This window comes from Acanthaster planci, linkage group LG16 (genome assembly GCF_054643075.1).
Source record: "Acanthaster planci isolate LZ-2023a linkage group LG16, COTS_SCS, whole genome shotgun sequence".
Lineage (NCBI taxonomy): Eukaryota > Metazoa > Echinodermata > Asteroidea > Valvatida > Acanthasteridae > Acanthaster > Acanthaster planci.
This window is the reverse complement of record NC_141792.1, coordinates 12,879,921-12,900,067: the sequence shown is the minus strand read 5'-3', so window position 1 is coordinate 12,900,067 and position 20,147 is coordinate 12,879,921. Positions and strand designations below refer to the sequence as shown.

Below are 20,147 nucleotides of genomic sequence, written 5' to 3'. Positions count from 1 at the left end.
ACAGAAATAAATGGACCACTTGTAACATGTCTGCTTTTTCTTTTCTTTCCATAACATCAGCTTCCGTTTTGTTATCTATGAAAGGAAGAGAAGATATTAATTAGACCTCTTTGTCATTCGGCAGCGGGGAAACAAGATCTTCATGTTATAGTCCAAGTGTCTGGTAGTGACATTTATTGTGACTGGCATTTATTTATTATTTCATCTTGTGGGTGCTTGGATTCCCTGTCTCACCAGCCGTGCTAGTAATCCAATAAATACAAATCAGGGAAAGGTCTGCTTGGGCACTCCAAATGTTCCAGCGTATTGGCTTGGATTTGCTTAAGGGATTTTAAGAATGGACTGTGAGTGAGCTATATAGGACAATGATTAGGAAGATGTGATTTGGAGAGTTTTTTAAAGGGTGCTCTCCGAAGTTGAGAAACCTCTTTGGTTCCCAAGTCCCTTATATGCGTGCATACCCCATGTACCCTAATGGGCATATTGGATATATATTCATATATCAAACAGTTGTCCAGTTTTTGTCTATCTTGTGCCAATTTGCCATCTGTGACTGCCACTCTATGTGCATCATGTATACGTACACATCCATCTCATGTCTCAACTCTGTTTCTCTCTCTGCATTTCCCTCTTTCTCTCTCTGGTCCTTGTATAACAGTCTTCAGTGTTGATGTAGCCTGTACTGAGAAAAAGGTCAGTTTATCTTTAACGTGAAAGGAATCAAAATCTAGAAAACTCCCAGCTGCTGCGTGTTTTTGCTTGTAATCAAAAGGGTTTCTGAAATAAAACCAACGTTTTATTTTCCAAAAAAATGAATAAGTTGTGACAGAAGAGTAGGTGCAAGATGAAGAGTTTGCTTCATCCCGTTGCAGTTTACTAATTTCTGTCTGTCACAACAAAGCTTAGCATTCCTTGAGTTTTACCAAGCAAGGTTTTCTTCCGTTCAGCAATACGAGATGAAATGAGGCCCATCTGGCTAGTTTGACCCCTCAAGAACCTTACCATATGGACTTCAGATATCTCCAGATCTATCAGTTCCTTCCTGTTATGAGAATGAATATGTCTGTTACTGCTGCAATGAAAACCTGGCATGTTGATTTATTGTATGATCCCCTGCGCATCTATTCCAAAGGTGAATATCGGTTTTAGCCTCATGTTCGTTTATCCCCCCTTCCTTCCATTGGCAATTTAAGTTCATTTCAGTACGTGTTCATGTACGTGTACACGCGTACACCCATACTTGACATTTCTGCATGGCTTTGCCGTACACTACTGTATAAATCTGGATCCATTCACACTGTGCTCGTACATTTAGGTTGAGGTCAATGCTATACACTGTACATGTACATTCAGACACGGGCTATATACCTCCGAAAATAGATTATATATGCAGTATTGTCATTTTTAGTCCGTGAAGCTTGTGTAGGATTAGTTACAATGTATTACTCCCTTGGAAATTTGTTTCATTGTATTTGTAAAGCAAGGATGGAACCTTCTATAGATTGAGGAATTGTAACCGTGTATCCGTGAATTATGAAAATATTGACATCTTCGTGAATGCTTTAATCATTTGTGACTGCACCGGTAAGTCAAAAAAGTGGACTCCAATCCATGGGTGTGTCAAGTTCCAGGCACTGATCTCATTTGCTGTGTTTTTGTAATAAGCCATTTGCTAGTTAAATTTGAATAACATATGGTGCACTGACACATAAACATAACGATTTGAATTCCCCAGACTAAATAAACTGTTGCTATACCTTGTGATTCGGGGCAAGCTTTCGCATAGCGACCACCATCTCTGGAATGGACTGGTTCCTTTGTTACCTTCTTATCCATTGAAAACAGTGCACAGGTGCAAGGCGTCTCGTATGTGACTAAGCAAAAGCTTGCCCCAAATCATGAGGTATAGCAACAGTGGTTTTAGTATGGAGAATTCAAATTGTTACATGTATGTTCATGTGAATTTAAAGAAGTAAGTGTACCAGATTTGGGTCAAAGTTAACTAGCAAATGGCTTAGTGAAAAGTCGGCTCTGGTTTTGTTATTCATTTCCCTGATGCCAGTACATGGACCCTCCGATCTGGATTTTTTGTTGAATGCCAGAGTTTTCCTTACAACCTGAGAGGACATGAGACCAAAAAATTTGCAGGGAAAAAGAAATTCATAACAAGGCATGTGAATTTAACTCACGACCTTTATTTCCATTCATGTACATGTATCTCCAGCGAATGAATTACTCAGATGGGTTTCAGTAAAGGCTTTCTGGCAACACAATCATGGCCGACGGTTTGCGATTGGTTTTTCCAAAGGGCAAATTTAGGAGATCCAGATGGAATAGAGGAACTCCGTACTTTGAAATGATATGCTAAAAATAATAAGTCGGAATTTGGAGCAATGTTGAGAGTTTACAAAATTCACTGTGGATTCGAGACTCTCTCCCAAGGTTTAGAGACAGTGGATTTTTTTACTAGCCTCGACCGTATCATGGTCACTTTCTCAAGTTCAGAAGAGTAGACGGGTTTCTTGGCATGACGCGCCTTCAACCAATTAACAGTCTTGTCAGGAAATTCCCTGGGGACGTGCCAACAACGGATTGCAAGAAAATGGCTTCTGTTCCTTCACAATCACAGCATGCAAACATGTCGTAAATCATGCATCTCTTCACTTCCGTTACCCGCAGGGAAGAAAAATGTGTTTGTCAAAGTTTTTTTTTTTTTTTGGGAGGCGTGGATGTCGGGGAGTATTGGACGAAATTATTCTCTCTTAAGGAACTCCCCAGTGTCCCGTGTTTATCATTTGAGCATGCTCCATTGAACCCAGCTTTTCAACAGATATTATCCGTTGGTGGATGCGGTTTGTCACCTCTCAGGTAATACTGAGCCATGTAGCCTACGTGTACAACACCCCCATGGTCAAACTGACAAAGTGAGGGAGAGAGAGAAACTCATCTCCCCTGAGATTCATAAAAGAGAGACATCATCCTGAGTCTCTGACAGGGAGTGGACGGCTGACACCTCTTCTCTTGGAAGTTGTGAGACCCAACACCCTGTTTCTCCCTTTGCTTCATCCAGGGGGAGTGAGTGTTGGGTGGAAGGTTGTCAGTAACATGATGAATTACCAAAGTAGGAATTAAAGGTGTACACTGTATGTAGGCCTCTACATACTGAATAGTGGTAATGTACGGCAAACTCGCTCGCATGTGGACATGATCTAGCAGTTTTATTTTGAAGATGTTGTTAGAATTGATGTAGGAGGCATGGGTTGGGATGAGTCATGTCGCCCTTCCTTTGAAACCAGTGTTAATTACGCTACTCAAAAAAGTTAAGGACCACTTTTTATTTTGTGTATACTTCTTTTATATGAGATATTTTAGTGCTGAAAATACCCCAATACAACTGTCCTGAATTGTTAAAATTTTTTATTCCAATGAGAATACCGTCTAGACCAAAAAAAAAAAAATTAAAGAACTAGACCCCACTCATTGCTTGGAAAAAAATTACAAGTCCAGAAGTGGTCCTTAACTTTCTTGAGGAATATATTTACATACCACCATATACATGTATTGGAAGAAAGTCAGTAACCTTGCATGAAATAACATCAAGTATGATGCATACAAATCTCACTGGAAAATGTATTCTGTGACATCTTAACTAGATCTTTTGAACAATTCTGAATTTGTCATTTGCGGCTGATTCTTTTTTGTTACATTATTTCGTTAAATATCTCAAATCTTTTCTTATTAATGATAATTTGTAGTGAAAGTTTGTTCAAATTTCACAAAGTTAAAAGATATTCCAAAAACATGTCCGTATAATCTGACCCACCTTTTTTAATAACAAAATACAACGAAGTGAATTGTGAAGTTTCTAACAGTCATCCAAGAACAGGATAGGATTTGTGACTATCACGTGCCATTTAAGTGTTTGAGGACTGCGCAAAATTTTTACAAGATGTTTTATGAAAGCATCTCTATTCTGTAATTTGTTCTCAAGAAGCTGTATAGCCAACAAGTTGTCATCCGCTGCCTGTGCCTAGTTGGCAGATATAACCACTTGATCAGCCAAGTTTCTGATCCTAGCTGACAGATATTCAATTTATGCCAACTCTGACAAACCAGAATAGGTGGAATCCTGGCCAAGTGGGCCAGAAAGACTTGGCAGAAACCTGTGCCAATGACGTTGATTTTTTTTTTAGGACATGTGCATTTGTACGTACATTGTAGGTACAAAATCTGTACTCATTTTAAAATGCCATTGAAAGGATGTTAACAGGGTGTGACAGAGGAAGGTCCCTCCTCTTATCAAACAACCATCACTGAAACATTGATGCCACGACCACTACAAGTCAAGTGCAGTTATCTTTTGATTGAAATGACTCATAAGGGAGAGTGGGTAAGATGTTACCCTTTACTTTATAAGCCAATAAAATTGAAAGTAAACGTAAAGAAAGCATGTGGAACCATAACCTTTTCTGCTATTGTGTGTTGTGGATGAGTAGTAAATTTGCAGGGAACTTTGCCATGCTAACAAGCAAATTGAGAATTTCAGATCACTGGTCTGGTTTTATGGGGAAAGAAGGGCTTAAGAAGAGCCTTCTTTATGGGATAAAATGGCCTCTCACATAGGCCGTTTTCCAATACTCAACTTGGGCTTTGTCTCCGAAACCAATCCCCTGATTGTGGGCCTGAAGCATTTAAATCAAATTGGATTACTGTAAGTTTTTGCTCTCTTGCATCTTCTTTGATGCTCTGTGGCACTATTAGACTAATTAGTGCGCTTACAGCTTCAAAGTCAGCTAGTAAAAAAAAAACAGTTGAAGCCTGAGACGGAGCCAAAGTTGAGTATTGGAAACGGCCATGTAGTGCTTAACAAAATGTTCTTTATTGAGTAGAAAAATCATTAAACTGTTGGCTTATTAAGACAAAAATTGCCAAACTAGGGCCTACTTGTAGACTCATAGAACATTTTAACTTTTAATGAACAATAATACACTCATAAGTACATGTAATATTGAAACCAGCCATTACCCAAACCTAGTTTTTTTTGTTACTAAATCCCAAAATTCCCCATTTTGTAGACTAATTTTTGATTGTTAATTATTTCTGTAGTTTTCTCAGAGGTTGATCAGTGTAGGGACACAGCTCTCTAAAATTTCAAACCGATGAAATAAAAGCCTGAACAGGGCTACAGTTTCTTGGATGCTCTCCATTGTGAATATCAGATTTGCTCATCAAATGCATTCCATTTGACCTCAGTAGGTTCTCATATACAAATATGCTGGATACAGGTTAAACCCTTTGCCTCTAGACTGTAGATAGAAAACAGTTAAGCTAACCCGTACAGCACAACATTAATTCCATTTAAATTGGCTTATTTCATAGAACCCTTAATATACCACCTATCCTGATTAAGATTACAGTGGGGAAAACCTCAAAGACATATGGTTGTCATACATGTATGACTAGACCTCTTATTGTGATCACACTTGTTCATATTGGCAGTGACATCATCTACTCTATTTATATAATTCGCTGTGATATCATGGAGCATTTTCACCCTATTTACACACCCATCTGGTATTTTATTTAATTTAATTCATTGTCTTTGCCAATTTATTTATTTTTTTTGTTAGCTGCTACCTTTTGGGAGGGGCAAGGTATAGGCTTAGGGGGAGTCAGCTATGGATGCATTTGTGTCATCCCTGAATGTACCATTTTACAAAAATTAACGCCCTGTACCTTGATCGCTGCCCTTTTTGCATGATTATCTAAATACAGTGCCATCAAGTCTAGATTGAATTTTGACAGTGTTTGGCATGTACAGTTGCTCTGTGTTTGCTCTCCCCTCATCTTTGACACGTCCGTTTTTGACAAAATTACTGGTCAGCTGGAGTGCTTGGCAAACATCGGTAGAGAGAAATGTGCCCAGAGGGTCAGCATATGAAGGAGGGTTTAATCAAGTCAGCAAGTCTTCATATTGGTATTTAGATCTGCCTGTAGAATTTAATCATTCTCGTTTTGACCAGAGCTAGAAAGTGCTGTACAAAGTGTTACTACCAAAGATCAAGAAACATTTTGTGTAGAGGTGGCGGGAAAACCACCGTGTCGAATGCCAGCTTGTGTTGGATTCAAACCTGGGCCACCTAGGGGGAAAGGAGATAAAAAAATCTTCCTACTGTATCCACTCTGTCATTACATTTAACTGTCTACTGACAGACTAATGAGGATCTCTCTTGGGTTTTGTTTTTGTTTTTTGTGGGTGATGACTGGAATTGTCAAGAGCCATGCTGGACAAACATTGAAGATTCACGGTACCTGTACATTTATGCTGGTGTAACAGTGGGGTTAGATGCTTCTTTCATTCTTCTGACAAAAACATTTCCCCTTCCTTGTTTTTGAGTCTCTGGTTGGACTGGCCTGGCCCTTGAAAGCTTTCAATCAGAGGCTATTTGGAACCTTAAACCCAAGTTTGTGCCCCTGTCATCCTTGATTTATGGAGTGGGAAATCGAACTTGCAGGGCAGACACATTTCAAACCAGTTGGCAGGTACTTCACAGCATCTGTCGCCGGTCAAAGCGAGGCCTCACTACAGATGTCACACACAAGAGATTCAAGGATTTGACTTTTCATCAGCACTTTTGTTGTTAATTCACGGTTTGCTTTAGCATGTTGATTGGGGATTCAACATGCTGATCCACTATTGCTCACCCACTGATGTAAGTTCAATCTACTTGAATAGAATCTACATACATTTTTTTCCGGAGGAAGAAGTTTGGGGATTAATTAAGCGTGATAATTTCCACTTGACACAGTCATTTGGAATTTACATATAAATGTACCCTGCAGTAGATATCAACATGCTCCTTGAATTCTTATCCGCAAATCAGCAAGATAATTTCTTTGAGAATACTGGCGATGTGGCTAGGCCTCAATTTTTGCACATACATGTAGGCTAGTAGTTAACATGTTGCTGCTTGATACTTGAACAAATTTTCAGTTGGTGTTCAACTCCGTTGATGAATTATTCAGCTCACTATTGGTTCCCTGAAACCTCATCCACAAATCACTGGATGAGGATCAATGTGTTCACTTTGGTGGACTAAATCACTTGTTGAGCTAATCCGCAAATTTATAGAATAACAAAATGAATATATTGAAATGAGCAATTTTTGTCAGATCAAACTTAAATACTTTGCAGCAGATTCTAATCTTCCTGTTCTGATTCTGTCCGGGTAATTCCCGAAATTAGGGGTCCTAAAGTGTGACATTTTCGTGTCCCTGTTACATCTGACCTTAGTTATTTGCATTAATTCTTTACTCTTGCAAATTACAAAATGTCTTCTGAGGTTACAAATTCATGTGTCAGATGTAACAGAAACATGAAAAAATGGAACCCTAATTTCTTCCTATGTTCTAGGTTAGATATGGCTCAGTTTCAAGAAGATTTATTTAAAAAAATAATTACACAATGAACATGTACAGTGTTGTACATGCACTTGTAGAGTACCTACACCAACGTACCCAAACTTATGCTTCATCTATGCATGCAGCATACCCCAGTATTCATCCTGATATTAAGAAACGCTCTGTTGAATTTAATATTGAACTGTGGAATATTGCCCAATATGTGCTGATGTCTGTTGACGACAACAATGCCAAGGCTATTCTAACTGGTTCCTCAGTTACTTGGTTGTCAAGTGCTTTCAAGTAGTTGAATAAATTAGAGTTTGAAGCAGATGTGGATTTAATACTTTTGCTGGTAACTTTTTTCCTGATTCTTTTGTGTACATTTGTTTATTGAAGGACATGATGGAAATGGATTGAAGGTTAATTCTTTGACATGGATATTGCTTGCAGGATTTTGGTATTGGATGAAAATATCTTGTAAGCCAGAGTGTCATTTAAAAATTGATGCTTTTCTTTTCTTTTTTAAGAAAAGCATGAAATATCACTGTGAAACTGGTTCCCGTCAGACATCTCAGAAATCAAATGCCATCAGTCAGAACTCAAAGTGAGATCTAAAAATCAGGATGCTGATCAGAAAGGGAATCACTACAGCACTGGTGGCAGAAGCTGGGGTGCCAGGGGGGCGACAGGTCCCTCCCCCCCCCACTTTTTTGACCTAAGGGTAATGCTATCCCCCCACTTTTGGAAGGTCTTGTAATGGCTGATGTTTGATGGTCTAATAAATGACCCCCCCCCCCACTTTGAAAATCTGTTGGGGTGTGCGCTGTTGTACAAAGTTCACTGACCTGAGAGTTCACTGGCCCAAATAGTTATTGGTTTGAGGGCCTTGGCTCCACATTTCAGGTGTTGAATTTCTCCCTGTAGAGACAGCAGGTTACCAACGTGTACAGTGTGAATTAAGTCACCGAATAAAGCTCAGTAAATTTGTGATCCTGCACTGATTTTAAGCACACCCACCCCTTGGGTATGTGCCATGTCATATCTCGTGTTTTATACAAAAAGTTCTTATTTTTCTTGCAGGAACTTTAGCTGAACAATTAGGCTTTGACATCCAAGACGTCGAAAATAGGTGAGTAGCTCAGGTTTTTTTACTTCCATACGTACAGTGTATAATATATGCCATCCAAATTTTAAGAAAATGTTATTTGTCTTAAAATTTGGAATGAAGACAAGTGAAGTTTGAGTGTGTGAGTGTATTTTGTCTTTGATAACAACCACAGTATAAAACATTTGTCACTGGTTGTACAAAGCCTGGTTCACAAAATGTCCTCCTCTGCAGAAGACATTCCCAATGAGTATTCATTTTTCACAAACATCAAGAACTCCACTAGTTTTTTATGCGTAATATTGTGCCACAATTACATCCCCTTTGTCTTATTCTGTTTGTGAGGATTCAAAATGTTTTCCTGTTCTTGTGCTACCATTCCTTGGCATCACCTGCTCACTCCCCAAGTCCTCTCCTCCTGCAACAATTTGAGATTGAGAAGTCAAAGGAGAAAAGTGAAAGAAATGAAAAGAAGAGATGCAGGATGAAAATCACCTCTGTACCGGAAAAAAACCTGACAATAAGCCATTTGTGAGTTAACTTTGAATAAAATCTGGTACACTGAGCTATCTGATTGCACATAAACATAATAATTTGAATTCCCCAGACTAAAGACAGTGTTGCTATACCTTGTGATTCGGGGCAAACTTTTGCATAGTGACCACCATCTCTGGGCTGGTTCCTTTGTGCCCTTCTTATCCATTGAGAACAGTGGATTGTTGCAAGGTGTCTCTTATGTAACTACATATAAACAAACGCTTGTCCAGAATCAGGAGATATAACATTGGTTTTGGTATGGAGAATTCTAATTGTTATGCTCACATGAATTTAAAGAACTCAGTGTACCAGATTTTATTCACATTTAACACACGAAAGGCTTATTGGCCCCCTCCCACTGTGAATGGTTTTCAGTTTGTAGCTGATGAGTACCGTACCCCTTCCCTCAGAAAATATTTGGAAAAAAGTGGCCTCCCACCTAAAAACAAAATCCTGGCGACACCCATGATACCATAGGCAAATGATCAGTAATGGAGTGATTATTCTCTTGGATAAAATTTTGTCGAAAGTTGACCATGACATTGAAAATTGGCCATTTTCAACCACTAAATGGTGCACTGCAACATAAACAGCTCCAAGTGGCCTGTGATCTTGCTGTTGTCTCCTGGTGATGTTGTGATGTTGTTAGACAAATTACCCTCAGCTTAAGTTGCCAGATATCTGCCGCTCACGCTGCGTTAGGTACTAATAAAATGACCGACAGATGTTCTGTGCTGGACATGTGTTCTTCTTCTCCGACTAGCCCCTCGACACCACACGTTGTGCTGACCTGCCAAACGTGCCAATTTGGTTGTTAGAATGTTTTCGATTAAACCAAGCTGTTTCGGCCCTCGGAGAGAACTCCTGTAGTTGTCACTGATGTTTTCAGTCTTGCCTGACCCAACCAAGACATGAACGCATTGATTATCAGTCTTGGTTCTGCAGTATTCCCTATTGCAAACCTTTATTTTGACTTTGGTGATCAGTTAGTACAGGCATGTTCTCAAGCTGTAATGCACTGTACGATGTTTGTACTATTATCTTAACAATATTTGGATCCATGACAGTGAGAGACTGGATATTCCGACTTGTTCTTCAGCATAGTGCACTTGCTCTATCTAAGTGGATATTTGTGCATGCTTGACGCAGCACCGGAGTAGTAACTGCTGGGCTTGAGAACTTGTCAAGGCAGAATTTCACTTTTCTCATATGAAGCTACAGTCTGTCCATTTTTCTCTATTTTCACAAGTGACAGAAATTATTTATGAAGTAAAGCATAGCCTTTGTAACTGATTAGGGACCTACATGTACATGTACTTTCTGAAAAAAAACCATGCCAGGCTTTTTCCCAATTTTTTAAAAAAGACCACAACTGAGCTGTGTCCTGATCTACATGTACCATGTAGTCCATGTATAAATGACGAGTGGCATGTAATGTCAGGAACAGGAAGCTTTTATGACATTACTGCGTCAGTGAGATTATTTGCAGTGCCCATGAAAGCCTCCAAGCTAAACTCTGAAGGATCCCAAAGTGGTGTTTACATCAGCTTTCCCCATCAATTACATGTATTTTACGAGGAGCTGTGATCAGTGGTTGTGCAACCAATTACGTGTACGTACATGCACCGTATAGTCCTCTAATAAGGAAGGGTTCTGAATCCTTGCACGGAGATTCCGGTTGACTAATTAATGATCTGGATTTAAATCTAATCTGGACAGGGGCATTCTGTCATTGGGCTGTTTTTTTCAAACTTAATTTCTTCTCTTTTTTCTTTTTTGTTTAGTTTTGTTTTTGTTTTGGAATGAGAGATGTTAATTAGCTTTTGAGGCACAGTGAGACATACACATGCATAATATACAAGTTTCACTTTGAAGGTGCCGAGTTTATCAAAATTTATCTTTCTTTCTCAAGTGAACGAACAGTATTATGTATTTCATTTTATAAAGTATATGTCCAAGGGTCGAAGGATATCTGCCCCTGTCCGTTACATGAAGTTGCATATTTGGAGATGGATTGGGTTTAAGAAAGTATTTACCATTGGATAAACTGAATTTCACTGTCTTCAATTATGAGTCCTCAGCAATGCACGCCTCCCAGTAATCTTGTTTTTTCTGTAATTCAATTGATCAGGCCCTGGCAAAACAGAAAAGTCACATGATAACTTAATTTCTTGCCAGGGTGTTATCTCTCATTCATTGTAAATTCCCTGGCCGAGATTATGCATTAAAGGGGCATGAGACAAGCCATGACATTGACATGTTCTCAGATTGATTCATGATTCTTTCTGTTCTGTTTGCTTGTTCTTGGCTACTTCCCGTGCCGAATCTTGTGAAGGGTGTGTTGAGGGTATCCTGGAGGAGTTTTTTGTGTGCTTCTTGGAGCTGTCTTTCACATTTTTTGGTTCAAACTGTGCACCTTGTTGATTTGTGTGAGTTTGTAAAATCAAATGTGTTTTTGTTTTTTTCTATCCATGCCTTCAATTATTTGGAAGATTTAAAACAATACTTTGTTGCTCATAAAAGTATTGGATTTTTGCTTGATAATTGCTTGGCTTGTCTAATAATTGCTTGCTTACTAAAAAGTAGGCAAGTTATGTTAATCAGAAGAAATGACGAGCTAACCGAAATTTATTGCAAAAAGCTAGGTTCAGTCCATTTTTCTTTTGCTGAATAAATTTCCCCAATCAGTACGATAACACCCGGACGCTCCTAGGAATATGTAGCTCCTAGGAATATGTAGCAACCATGGATGGCTAGTAATGTACCTTCATGTAGCCTGCGGAACACTACATCGACCCTTCTGCATTCATATAAGCTATCTGTCCAACCGACTGTCAGTGGGAATTGATTTTCGTGGTCCCTGGCATACTAATTAGCCTATCGGCGTCAGTTAAGACGGAGTTAAGCAAATAATTCTGAGTGGTGATTTCCTATAGGTGATACATAGGTGTGCGTACATGTACATGTATATGCACTGTCGGGGGTTTGCCCAGGCCTTGATCAATGCTGGTTGCCACGGGGACATGCGCCAGATCACATTTAGCTGAGGTGCTAACATGATTAACAGTGAAGACTGGCCCATTTGTGTTTTGCAGAACCTTGAAAAAATTTACCATTAAAATCATATTGAATGAGTGCAATCATGCCCTTCAAGTTCAAACCTTGGCCATCAATTGCATACATCTTGTTTCTTTTTTTTTTTTACCAGTTTTTTTACCAGTTTCCTATCAAAAAATATTTTCTAATTTCTACACGAACACAGACACGTGTACGGTGTACTTCAGGTACCTTAGAGTTTCAGCCCCTCTCTTAAAACAGATAGTCCAATTTAAAATTCCAGGAAAAAGAAAAATGCAGTGCCATGGTTGAGAGATATTACTGGAGTGCTGACTCATTGCCTACAGTGAAATGCAATGGGCGAATCAATGTTTGCCTACAATCATACAGATGGCTTAAAAATGAACTGATGTTGAACATAAGCTTTGTGTGTCTGCATTGGACCGTTTACTTCCTGCATCAGTGTGTTATCAACTTACTTTTACTCCATTGAAACAGTGTATTTCTGTACACAAATGTACATGTACATATCCGAGCTGCAGATGGTTTTTATGTTAGTGTTTTATATTGTTTTCAGCATGCCATATTTTATGTTTGACTGGACTCCTAAATTGTCTGTGGAGCCAACTGTCTCTGGCTATGGAGACTTTATAGCACTGAGGTTACTCCCAGTACGGTAGTACTGCTTTGTTCTGTGTTCAAATCGCAGCTTCAAATCCCATACACATGTAAAATGAAGATGCAAGTCCTGAACTGCTCGTAAATCGTGGATTTAAATTTGAGTTAACCTCCAGAAAGTGCTGAGAAGGGATTGGTGCATTTCATACCAAATCAAGTTCTCGGTGTGCATGCACCAAATAATGATTGGTTGAAGATGTAATGGTTGTGTAGGTGAAGATGCTAAGCCCACACAGCTCGGGAAAAGTCATGCCATTTGGTAAAAGAGGAACATTATGGACCCCCTGCTCTGTGTCTTCAGCTCTGCCTCATCCTCGCTCCCAGGGGCCCCCCAAAGAGCCACAGGATGCCACCCTTGAACCCAGACCCTGTGAAGGTCAGAGCGACCAGATTCTCTCCTGTGTGGGTCTTGACTCTCATAACCCCCCCCAACTGGCTCATGCTCTGTGGATGCCGAGAGGGGCTGGCTGGCTGGCATGTTGTGTGGTGGAGGGGGGGGTTGAAGAAAAAAAAAAAAGACCTCCAGCACAAGTGGATATGAATGCAATGGTGATAGGAGATGAGGGCTGTTGACTAGGTAGCTTGCACCTTGAAGAGGAGCTGAGGAATGTTTATGTAGGGTTTAGGGTTGCCGCACTGTTTTTTTTTTGCTGTTGAAATGAGTCCAGTTTATACATTGTACTTCAGTGCTGGAGGGGCTTGACTAAAGGAGTAGGACACGTGAATAAGCACTAGCAAGGAGGATTGCGATTGTGTCAAAAATGGGGTATTTTTTCTGTAAAATGATACTTAGGTGTGGATACTGAGTTTGCTTTTTAAAAGAAAAGTAAAAAAATGGCCAATGTGACTGAGATTGCTGACTTTGAAAGTTTGGATGCGCCATAAGATTGAAGCATTTTGGCCTTTGACAACATATTTTGTTTCAATTACTTCTTCTTTTTCTTTCTGTTTTCCTCCTCAGTTGTTTTTTGAGGGGGTTATTTTCTTCTGAGGTTTCTCTGGGGCTCTCAGAATGCCTTTAGCACACACTGCCAATGAATGCTGTCCAAATCAAGTGTGCCAAGGAACATTTGTAGAAATTTGCCTCAATATGATGCTGTGGTATATTACGTAATACAAAACCTGTTCCAAACCCTTTGCTGGCTACAGTGACCTAAGATACAAATCAGAAAAGTTGGAGGTCTGACGTTAGTGGTATACATCATGTATTAAAGACCATTGGCCAGAACTTGTCTTTTTTCTGTAATTGCTTCCAGAGTGCAGTTTGATCATGAAGGTTAATCACATCCCCCCCCCAAAGAAATTTCAGCCAGGAAAACATCTTTGCTAGCGTCATCCAGGACATGTGTTTAAATGTGCTACCTCAATGCTCCGGTCTTTCTATCCTTCCACCCCTTCACTTCAAAAAAGTTGACTCCACAAGCATGTTACCTGACCAAATTGCCATGTATTCCTCGCGTTATGTTGCAATTGCTAATCGCTCCAGGACCCTCCGACCTCCCGTTGAAATGCCAGGAACCAGACGTCTTCAGACGATGACAAGAACTTGTGAATGCTCCCGTGTTTGATGAGAGCTCTCAGTGTTGCCTCTCTGTGTTCCTGACAGTCGGGTCTGGTGCAAATTGATGTCCATGTATTTGTACCCGGGGCTGTAATTGGATCAAGAGAGATGATTGTAGGAACGTGTCATCTGTCCCATTCAAAGATCTCTCAGATTATGTGAGGCTGCATACTTAGGAATGCTAACTCAAAAACTAGTGAGCAAACAACCCAGATCCTGTTGATCTTGGTGTGTGATTAAATGAACTTTTGTATCAGTAACATTTAATCAGTGTTTATTTCCATGGAGTCAATAAAGAAGGAAGAAGCACTTTTCAAATTAACATACAAAGAATTAATTCAGTGAGTTATATGTCCAGTGGTGATGTGGTTGATATACATGGATAACTTGAAAAAGGAATGTAAGTTCCATTTCCAATGTTTTAAAGAAAGCTTGTCTTTGGGTTGATTCATACCAGTGGAAAAATAACGAGATAAGAAAAAGTGTGAATGGATCTCTCTTTGTTACACATCAGAATCCTTAATCTGAACAAATATTTTGTTTACTGAATAAATGACACAAGAAAAGTTGCTTCTTTTGATGTATCCCTCTGATGATATCCAGATGAGTACAGGTGTTAGGAGAGTGAAACATTGTTATTGACACATCCTGCTTTTCAAAAACTGTTCTGACAACTGACAACTCACTGTATGCGTTTACTTAGCCTCTGTACCCAGGTTTCCTTGGCATTAGCTATGGAAAATCATAAGAAGTGTGGGAAGATTGACAGGAACGGTGTCCAGAGGAGGAACGGTGTTTGTCATGCTTGGAAACCGGAGATTGTCGTTTCAACACCGTCTTTCTCTAAGCCCCAGATAGATCGAAGATTAGATGTCTCCTGCTTCTACAGTGCATGGCAACCAGATAACAGTGTACACGTACATGTGCGTATATGTATGTGCATCGGTAGGCTTCGCATGAGCAAGAAATTTAAGGAGCTGGTTTGACTAAGCCACAATCTTCCGTGTGTACATTCTCGATTGCACATGTCTTTTGCAGAGCATCCGTGAGCATTTTTTAAGCATTTGCTGGAGGTTAAAGGGACATGGAAAAACTGGACGCCAACTTTATAGAATAACTCGATGCAAATCTGCACTTTACTGGATTAGTGTGGTATGTGAATAAAGATTATGGCACTTAAATTTCTGACTAGGGAACTGTGAAAAATGAAGCTGAGCCTAACATTCTGCACACTGTGTGCTTTTCTAATGCACATTTTGGAGACACCACAGATAAGTGTGTTTATTTTACCCATCTCAGGGTTGGCATTTCTACCCAGAGCCCATCTCTTTAATTGGTATGGATTGCCGCGGGATCCCCATGATTCACAGCAAATGAAATTACGCCAGTTCTGGGATTCATTGTCCCTATCCTGATCCTGTGGGTCAGTTCAGGAAGGGGGGGTGGGTGATTGAAGACAAGGTTTGCATTTAGCACGACTGGTGATCAATTCTCCTGTCGGGGAATGGGATCGCTTGCGGCCATGTTGCATGGCAATTTGATCAGGGTTGCCATGGTAACGTCACATGCTGAAAGATGTTAAGTTGCCAGCTTGACAGAAATGCCATCGCCCTACATGTATAAACCTTTTTCTATAGCTGGAAAAAGGAGTCACTTTCTAAGGACTAGTATCATTTTTGGCTCGGAGACAGTTTGTCAGTATTTATTACAGGAAGTTGAGTTCAAGAACTCTTTTGAGAATGCATGTGGTGTGAAATACATCAACTTGTGTTTCCATGACAACAGTTGGATGATTTACATGCACATTAACTATCATGAGGAATCCATATTTGAAAGAACGCTAGCAATTTGTTACCTTGCAACGACATCCCATGGAGTTGACACGTATTACTTAGCGACAACCTCCTTACACTTGTTTCCTTATATTTGGACACGCTTACACGTATGGGACTCAGGTTGGCCTAGTTCTTCTATCATGGCCTTTCACCTCTGTGGCCGGGGTTCAATTCCTGACGGGGTCCACATGTGGATTTGGTTATCAGTCCTTACCTGATTCTGTGGGTTTTACCCTGAACATTCTTCTGGGGTTTTCCTCCCACCTCTAAAACTGTAACTGCTTCTCCCTATCTCTTATGGTTTCTTCAGGTTTATGAGCTCTGGGATGCTTTTGAGGAATCCTTGGTTTCATTAGCAGAAATACTTAAAGTGATAACAGAGAGTATGCGTGATTTGAATGTACATGTGCGTGGACCTGCAGCATGTTCTTGAGGGCACCAAGAGTGCTGCACACGCTGATAGCATCAAGTGTCAGCCCAGATTCTCTTGTCATCAGTGAGGGTGCACTTGAGCACAGGGATCAGTCCAGACAAAGTTGGGCACTGAATATAGCTCGGTCACTAGTCAGTTGCTACATACATGTACATGTACTGAACTGTTGTGTAAAATCTCATTGATAAGACTTGAAGGTTTGCATGGTGGAGATACATGTAGACTGAAGAGAGTAACACCATGTGGATAGATCTCCATCGGAAGAGGTGTAGTTCTGATAAGAACTGGTGAGTGTGAACTCCACGTTTCAACCGGTGTGTTCTGGTTGTCCTCAGGAGATCAGAACCATACCTCTTCCAAAAAGAGATCTCTCCACATGGTGTTACTATACTGCAAGCCTTTTTTCAGGAAAATCTCATTGTCATATTAATTTTGGCTGTTGGTCGGAGGTACATGGAGTCATAGTCAACAACATCTTGTACAGTTATTTTCTTATGAATGGTTCTGTGTGTATGGATAAATTAAATCGGCTCTTGATAACCAGCAGTGTCACCATGCCCCCTGGCCTGGTGACCAGATGGTCCAACCAGCCAACATTTGGAGGAGTTTAGTTGAACTGTTGAATTGACTAAAAGTTGTCACTCAAACTTGTCTCATGTTTAATTTCGATGCACCAAATGCCACGCCCATTTTTAAAAGTTTGTTTTAAATGATTAGCAGAACAGAGGGCTTTTGGTTGTCTTTTGGATGAGGAAAATGTAATCTGCATTGGCCTTGGTTTGATTCAGACACATAAAAGAGTGAAAATATTCATGTTTCATTCTGGTCTGTTCATGTACATGTGTATGTGCATCCTTACGAGAAAAGCCCATGTTTGCACCATTTATAGCCCTGTGCATCATGTACATTGTGTATATGTCCTGGTACCGTGAGTGCTGAATGATGACCGGTAATACCACAGATGGTACAGAACAGAATGGTGTTGCCAAGTCAATTTTATTTGTGCCACTGGCAAAATTTGGAGGCACGCAGAAATGCAACCAGTCCAGGAAGTTCTCCACAGGCGGTACATTTATCATCAAGGGAATTGTGTGGTGGAAGATTTGACATGGCAATATTAAATCATTCATAATCCTCTACGAGAGCAGTCTTTAAGATGTTCGTGATTAGCTAGAGGGAGAAACCGATGTAGAGCTTGCATGCTGGTAGATACATTCATGCTCATGGATATGGCGAGGCATGAAGTGGTGTCACTGCAAAGGCCTCAGTCATCTTGTGGGTAGCACCCAGCTGATGTTCCAGTGATGCAGCATCTTAGGAGATTGCTTAGCCTTGAAGATGTCTGCATGAGGATTGGCATTCCATCTCAGTGAGAGGATACATCCATCACCTTAATCACTTTCGGGACTCTGGGAAAGTGAGAGTAAATATCCAGCACACTGGTAGGGTGAGAAGGACTCAAGTATTGACTCAAGTCATAACATCTGATGAGTCTGCTATGGAGTCACTTTGTGACTCAGACTGGAGAACTCATGCTCTGCAGAGCAAGTGATGTTACTCTTTCACCGCTAGTTCCTATTTGAGAACTGACCTGACTGAATTTGTGTTGCAGTATTTTGCTCGTCATGCATGAATGATTGATTTTGGTCAAACTTTTAACATCAGTCAAAGGAGGTGTTGGAGTCAAGACCATCACAAGACCAGACACAAGTAACAGGATGAACAATAATAAAGGAATGCTTTTGTTGCAGTTCATTTGTATAGTTCACAGTGACTTGAATTCAGGCTAGAGGGAGGGCTTGGTGCTAAGGGACATGCGCGGCACCAAGATTGTGACTCTCTACAAAAACAAGGGTGACCGCAGTGACTGTAACAGTGACAGGGGTATCTCCCTACTCAACATTGTAGGCAAAGTCTTTGCAAGAGTCGTCTTGGCCCGGCTGCAGGTCCTGGTGGCGCGTGTCTACCCAGAGTCACAGTGCAGATTCAGGGCGGGCAGATCCACCATCGATATGGTTTTCTCCTTACAAGAACTGCAGGAGAAATGCCGCGAGCAGAGCTAGCTCCTCTACCTCGCCTTCATTGACCTAACAAAGGCATTTGACCTTGTCAGCAGGAGCGGGCTGTTCAGCATCCTGAAGAAGGTTGGCTGCCCTCCAAAACTGTTCGCCATCCCTGTGTCCTTTCCCTTGGACATGAAGAGCAGGGTGTGCTATAACGGAGTATCTTCGGAACCGTTCCCAATCAGATGTGGAGTTAAGCGGGGCTGTGTGCTCGCCCCTACGCTCTTCCTGATCTTTTTTTTCCACGCTCCTGTCCTACCCTTCCGCGACAACGGTGACGGTTGTATCTACACACGAGGACTGACGGGTGCCTTTTCAACCTTGCCAGACTCCAGGCGAAAACCAAGGTCAGGTGTGTTACCATCAGGGAGGCCCTTTTTGCTGACAACGCAGCCCTCAGGACCCATACCGAACCAGCTCTGCAGCGACTGGTGGACCGCCTGGTATACGCATGCAGGGAATTTGGCCTCACCATCAGCCTCAAGAAGACAGAGGTGATGGCCCAGGGCACTGACTCCCTTCCATCTGTCCACATCGAGGACTATGACCTGAACTCCGTCAGTCAGCTCCAGTACCTCGGCTCAACGATTTCCTCCAACTTATCGCTGGAGCCAGAGACCAACGCCAGAGTCGCCAAGGCAGCGGGGGGATGTCCAAGCTCCAAAAGAGGGTGTGGTCTAACAACAACCTGACCGACAACACCAAGATACAGAGCCTGCGTCCTCAGCACCCTGTTCTACTCAAGCAAGGCCTGGACAACATATGCTGCTCATTAGAGGAGGCTGAACAGCTTTCACCTTCACTGCCTTCAGCGTATCCTTGGCATCTACTGGCAAGAACGGATTTCCAACATCCAAGTGCTCGAGCGGGCAGGGCTGCCATCCATCTTTGCTCTCCTGACCCAGCGCTGCCTGCAGTGGCTCGGATATGTGCGCTGCATGGACGATGGCCGCATCCCAAAGGACCTGCTCTACGGTGAACTTGCAGATGGTGCTAGATCTTGTGGTCGCCCTGCCCTCCATTTTAAAGAAGATGTAAGCGTGACCTGAGAGGCGCTGGCATTGATATCAACATGTGGGAGGGACTCGCCGATGACTGCAGAGCCTGGAAGTCCGCTGTCCGTAGCAGAAGAGAGCAAAGTGCAAGTCAAACTCCATAGACCAAGCAGCCTCAGCCTTTGTCTGCCCAGCCTGCTCCAAAGACTGTCACTCCCGCATCAGCCTGCATAGTCACAGCAGATGATGCAGAACCCGGTATTGACCCATCAGCGTGCAGCCATCCTCTCTTGAGACGGAAGGAGGCCGAAGGAGGAAGGAAGGGTCTTATGTTGGTCCTGTGTGGTCTTAAGAAGGTCTGAGTGGTCTCAGACTGGTCAACAAGTATTACATCTGGTGATGTTCAAACATCTATAGGTACATATATCGTCTGGCATGACTAGTATGTTTACCACTTTATTCACTGATATTGTGTTACA

At 41.3% G+C, this 20,147-nt stretch overlaps 1 protein-coding gene across 2 annotated transcripts in view; it reads left to right on the top strand.

The window, feature by feature from the left end:
* Positions 1-20,147, top strand: part of LOC110978973 (high affinity cGMP-specific 3',5'-cyclic phosphodiesterase 9A-like) — an 87,244-nt gene that overhangs the window by 37,910 nt on the left and 29,187 nt on the right. Inside the window, exon 3 of one of the 2 annotated variants that reach the window (XM_022234371.2) lies at positions 8,494-8,533. In XM_022234371.2, coding sequence (XP_022090063.1) covers positions 8,494-8,533 — 40 coding nt within the window. Of the gene's footprint in view, positions 1-8,484; positions 8,534-20,147 lie in introns of both variants that reach the window. The other variant, XM_022234370.2, reaches the window with a different exon arrangement.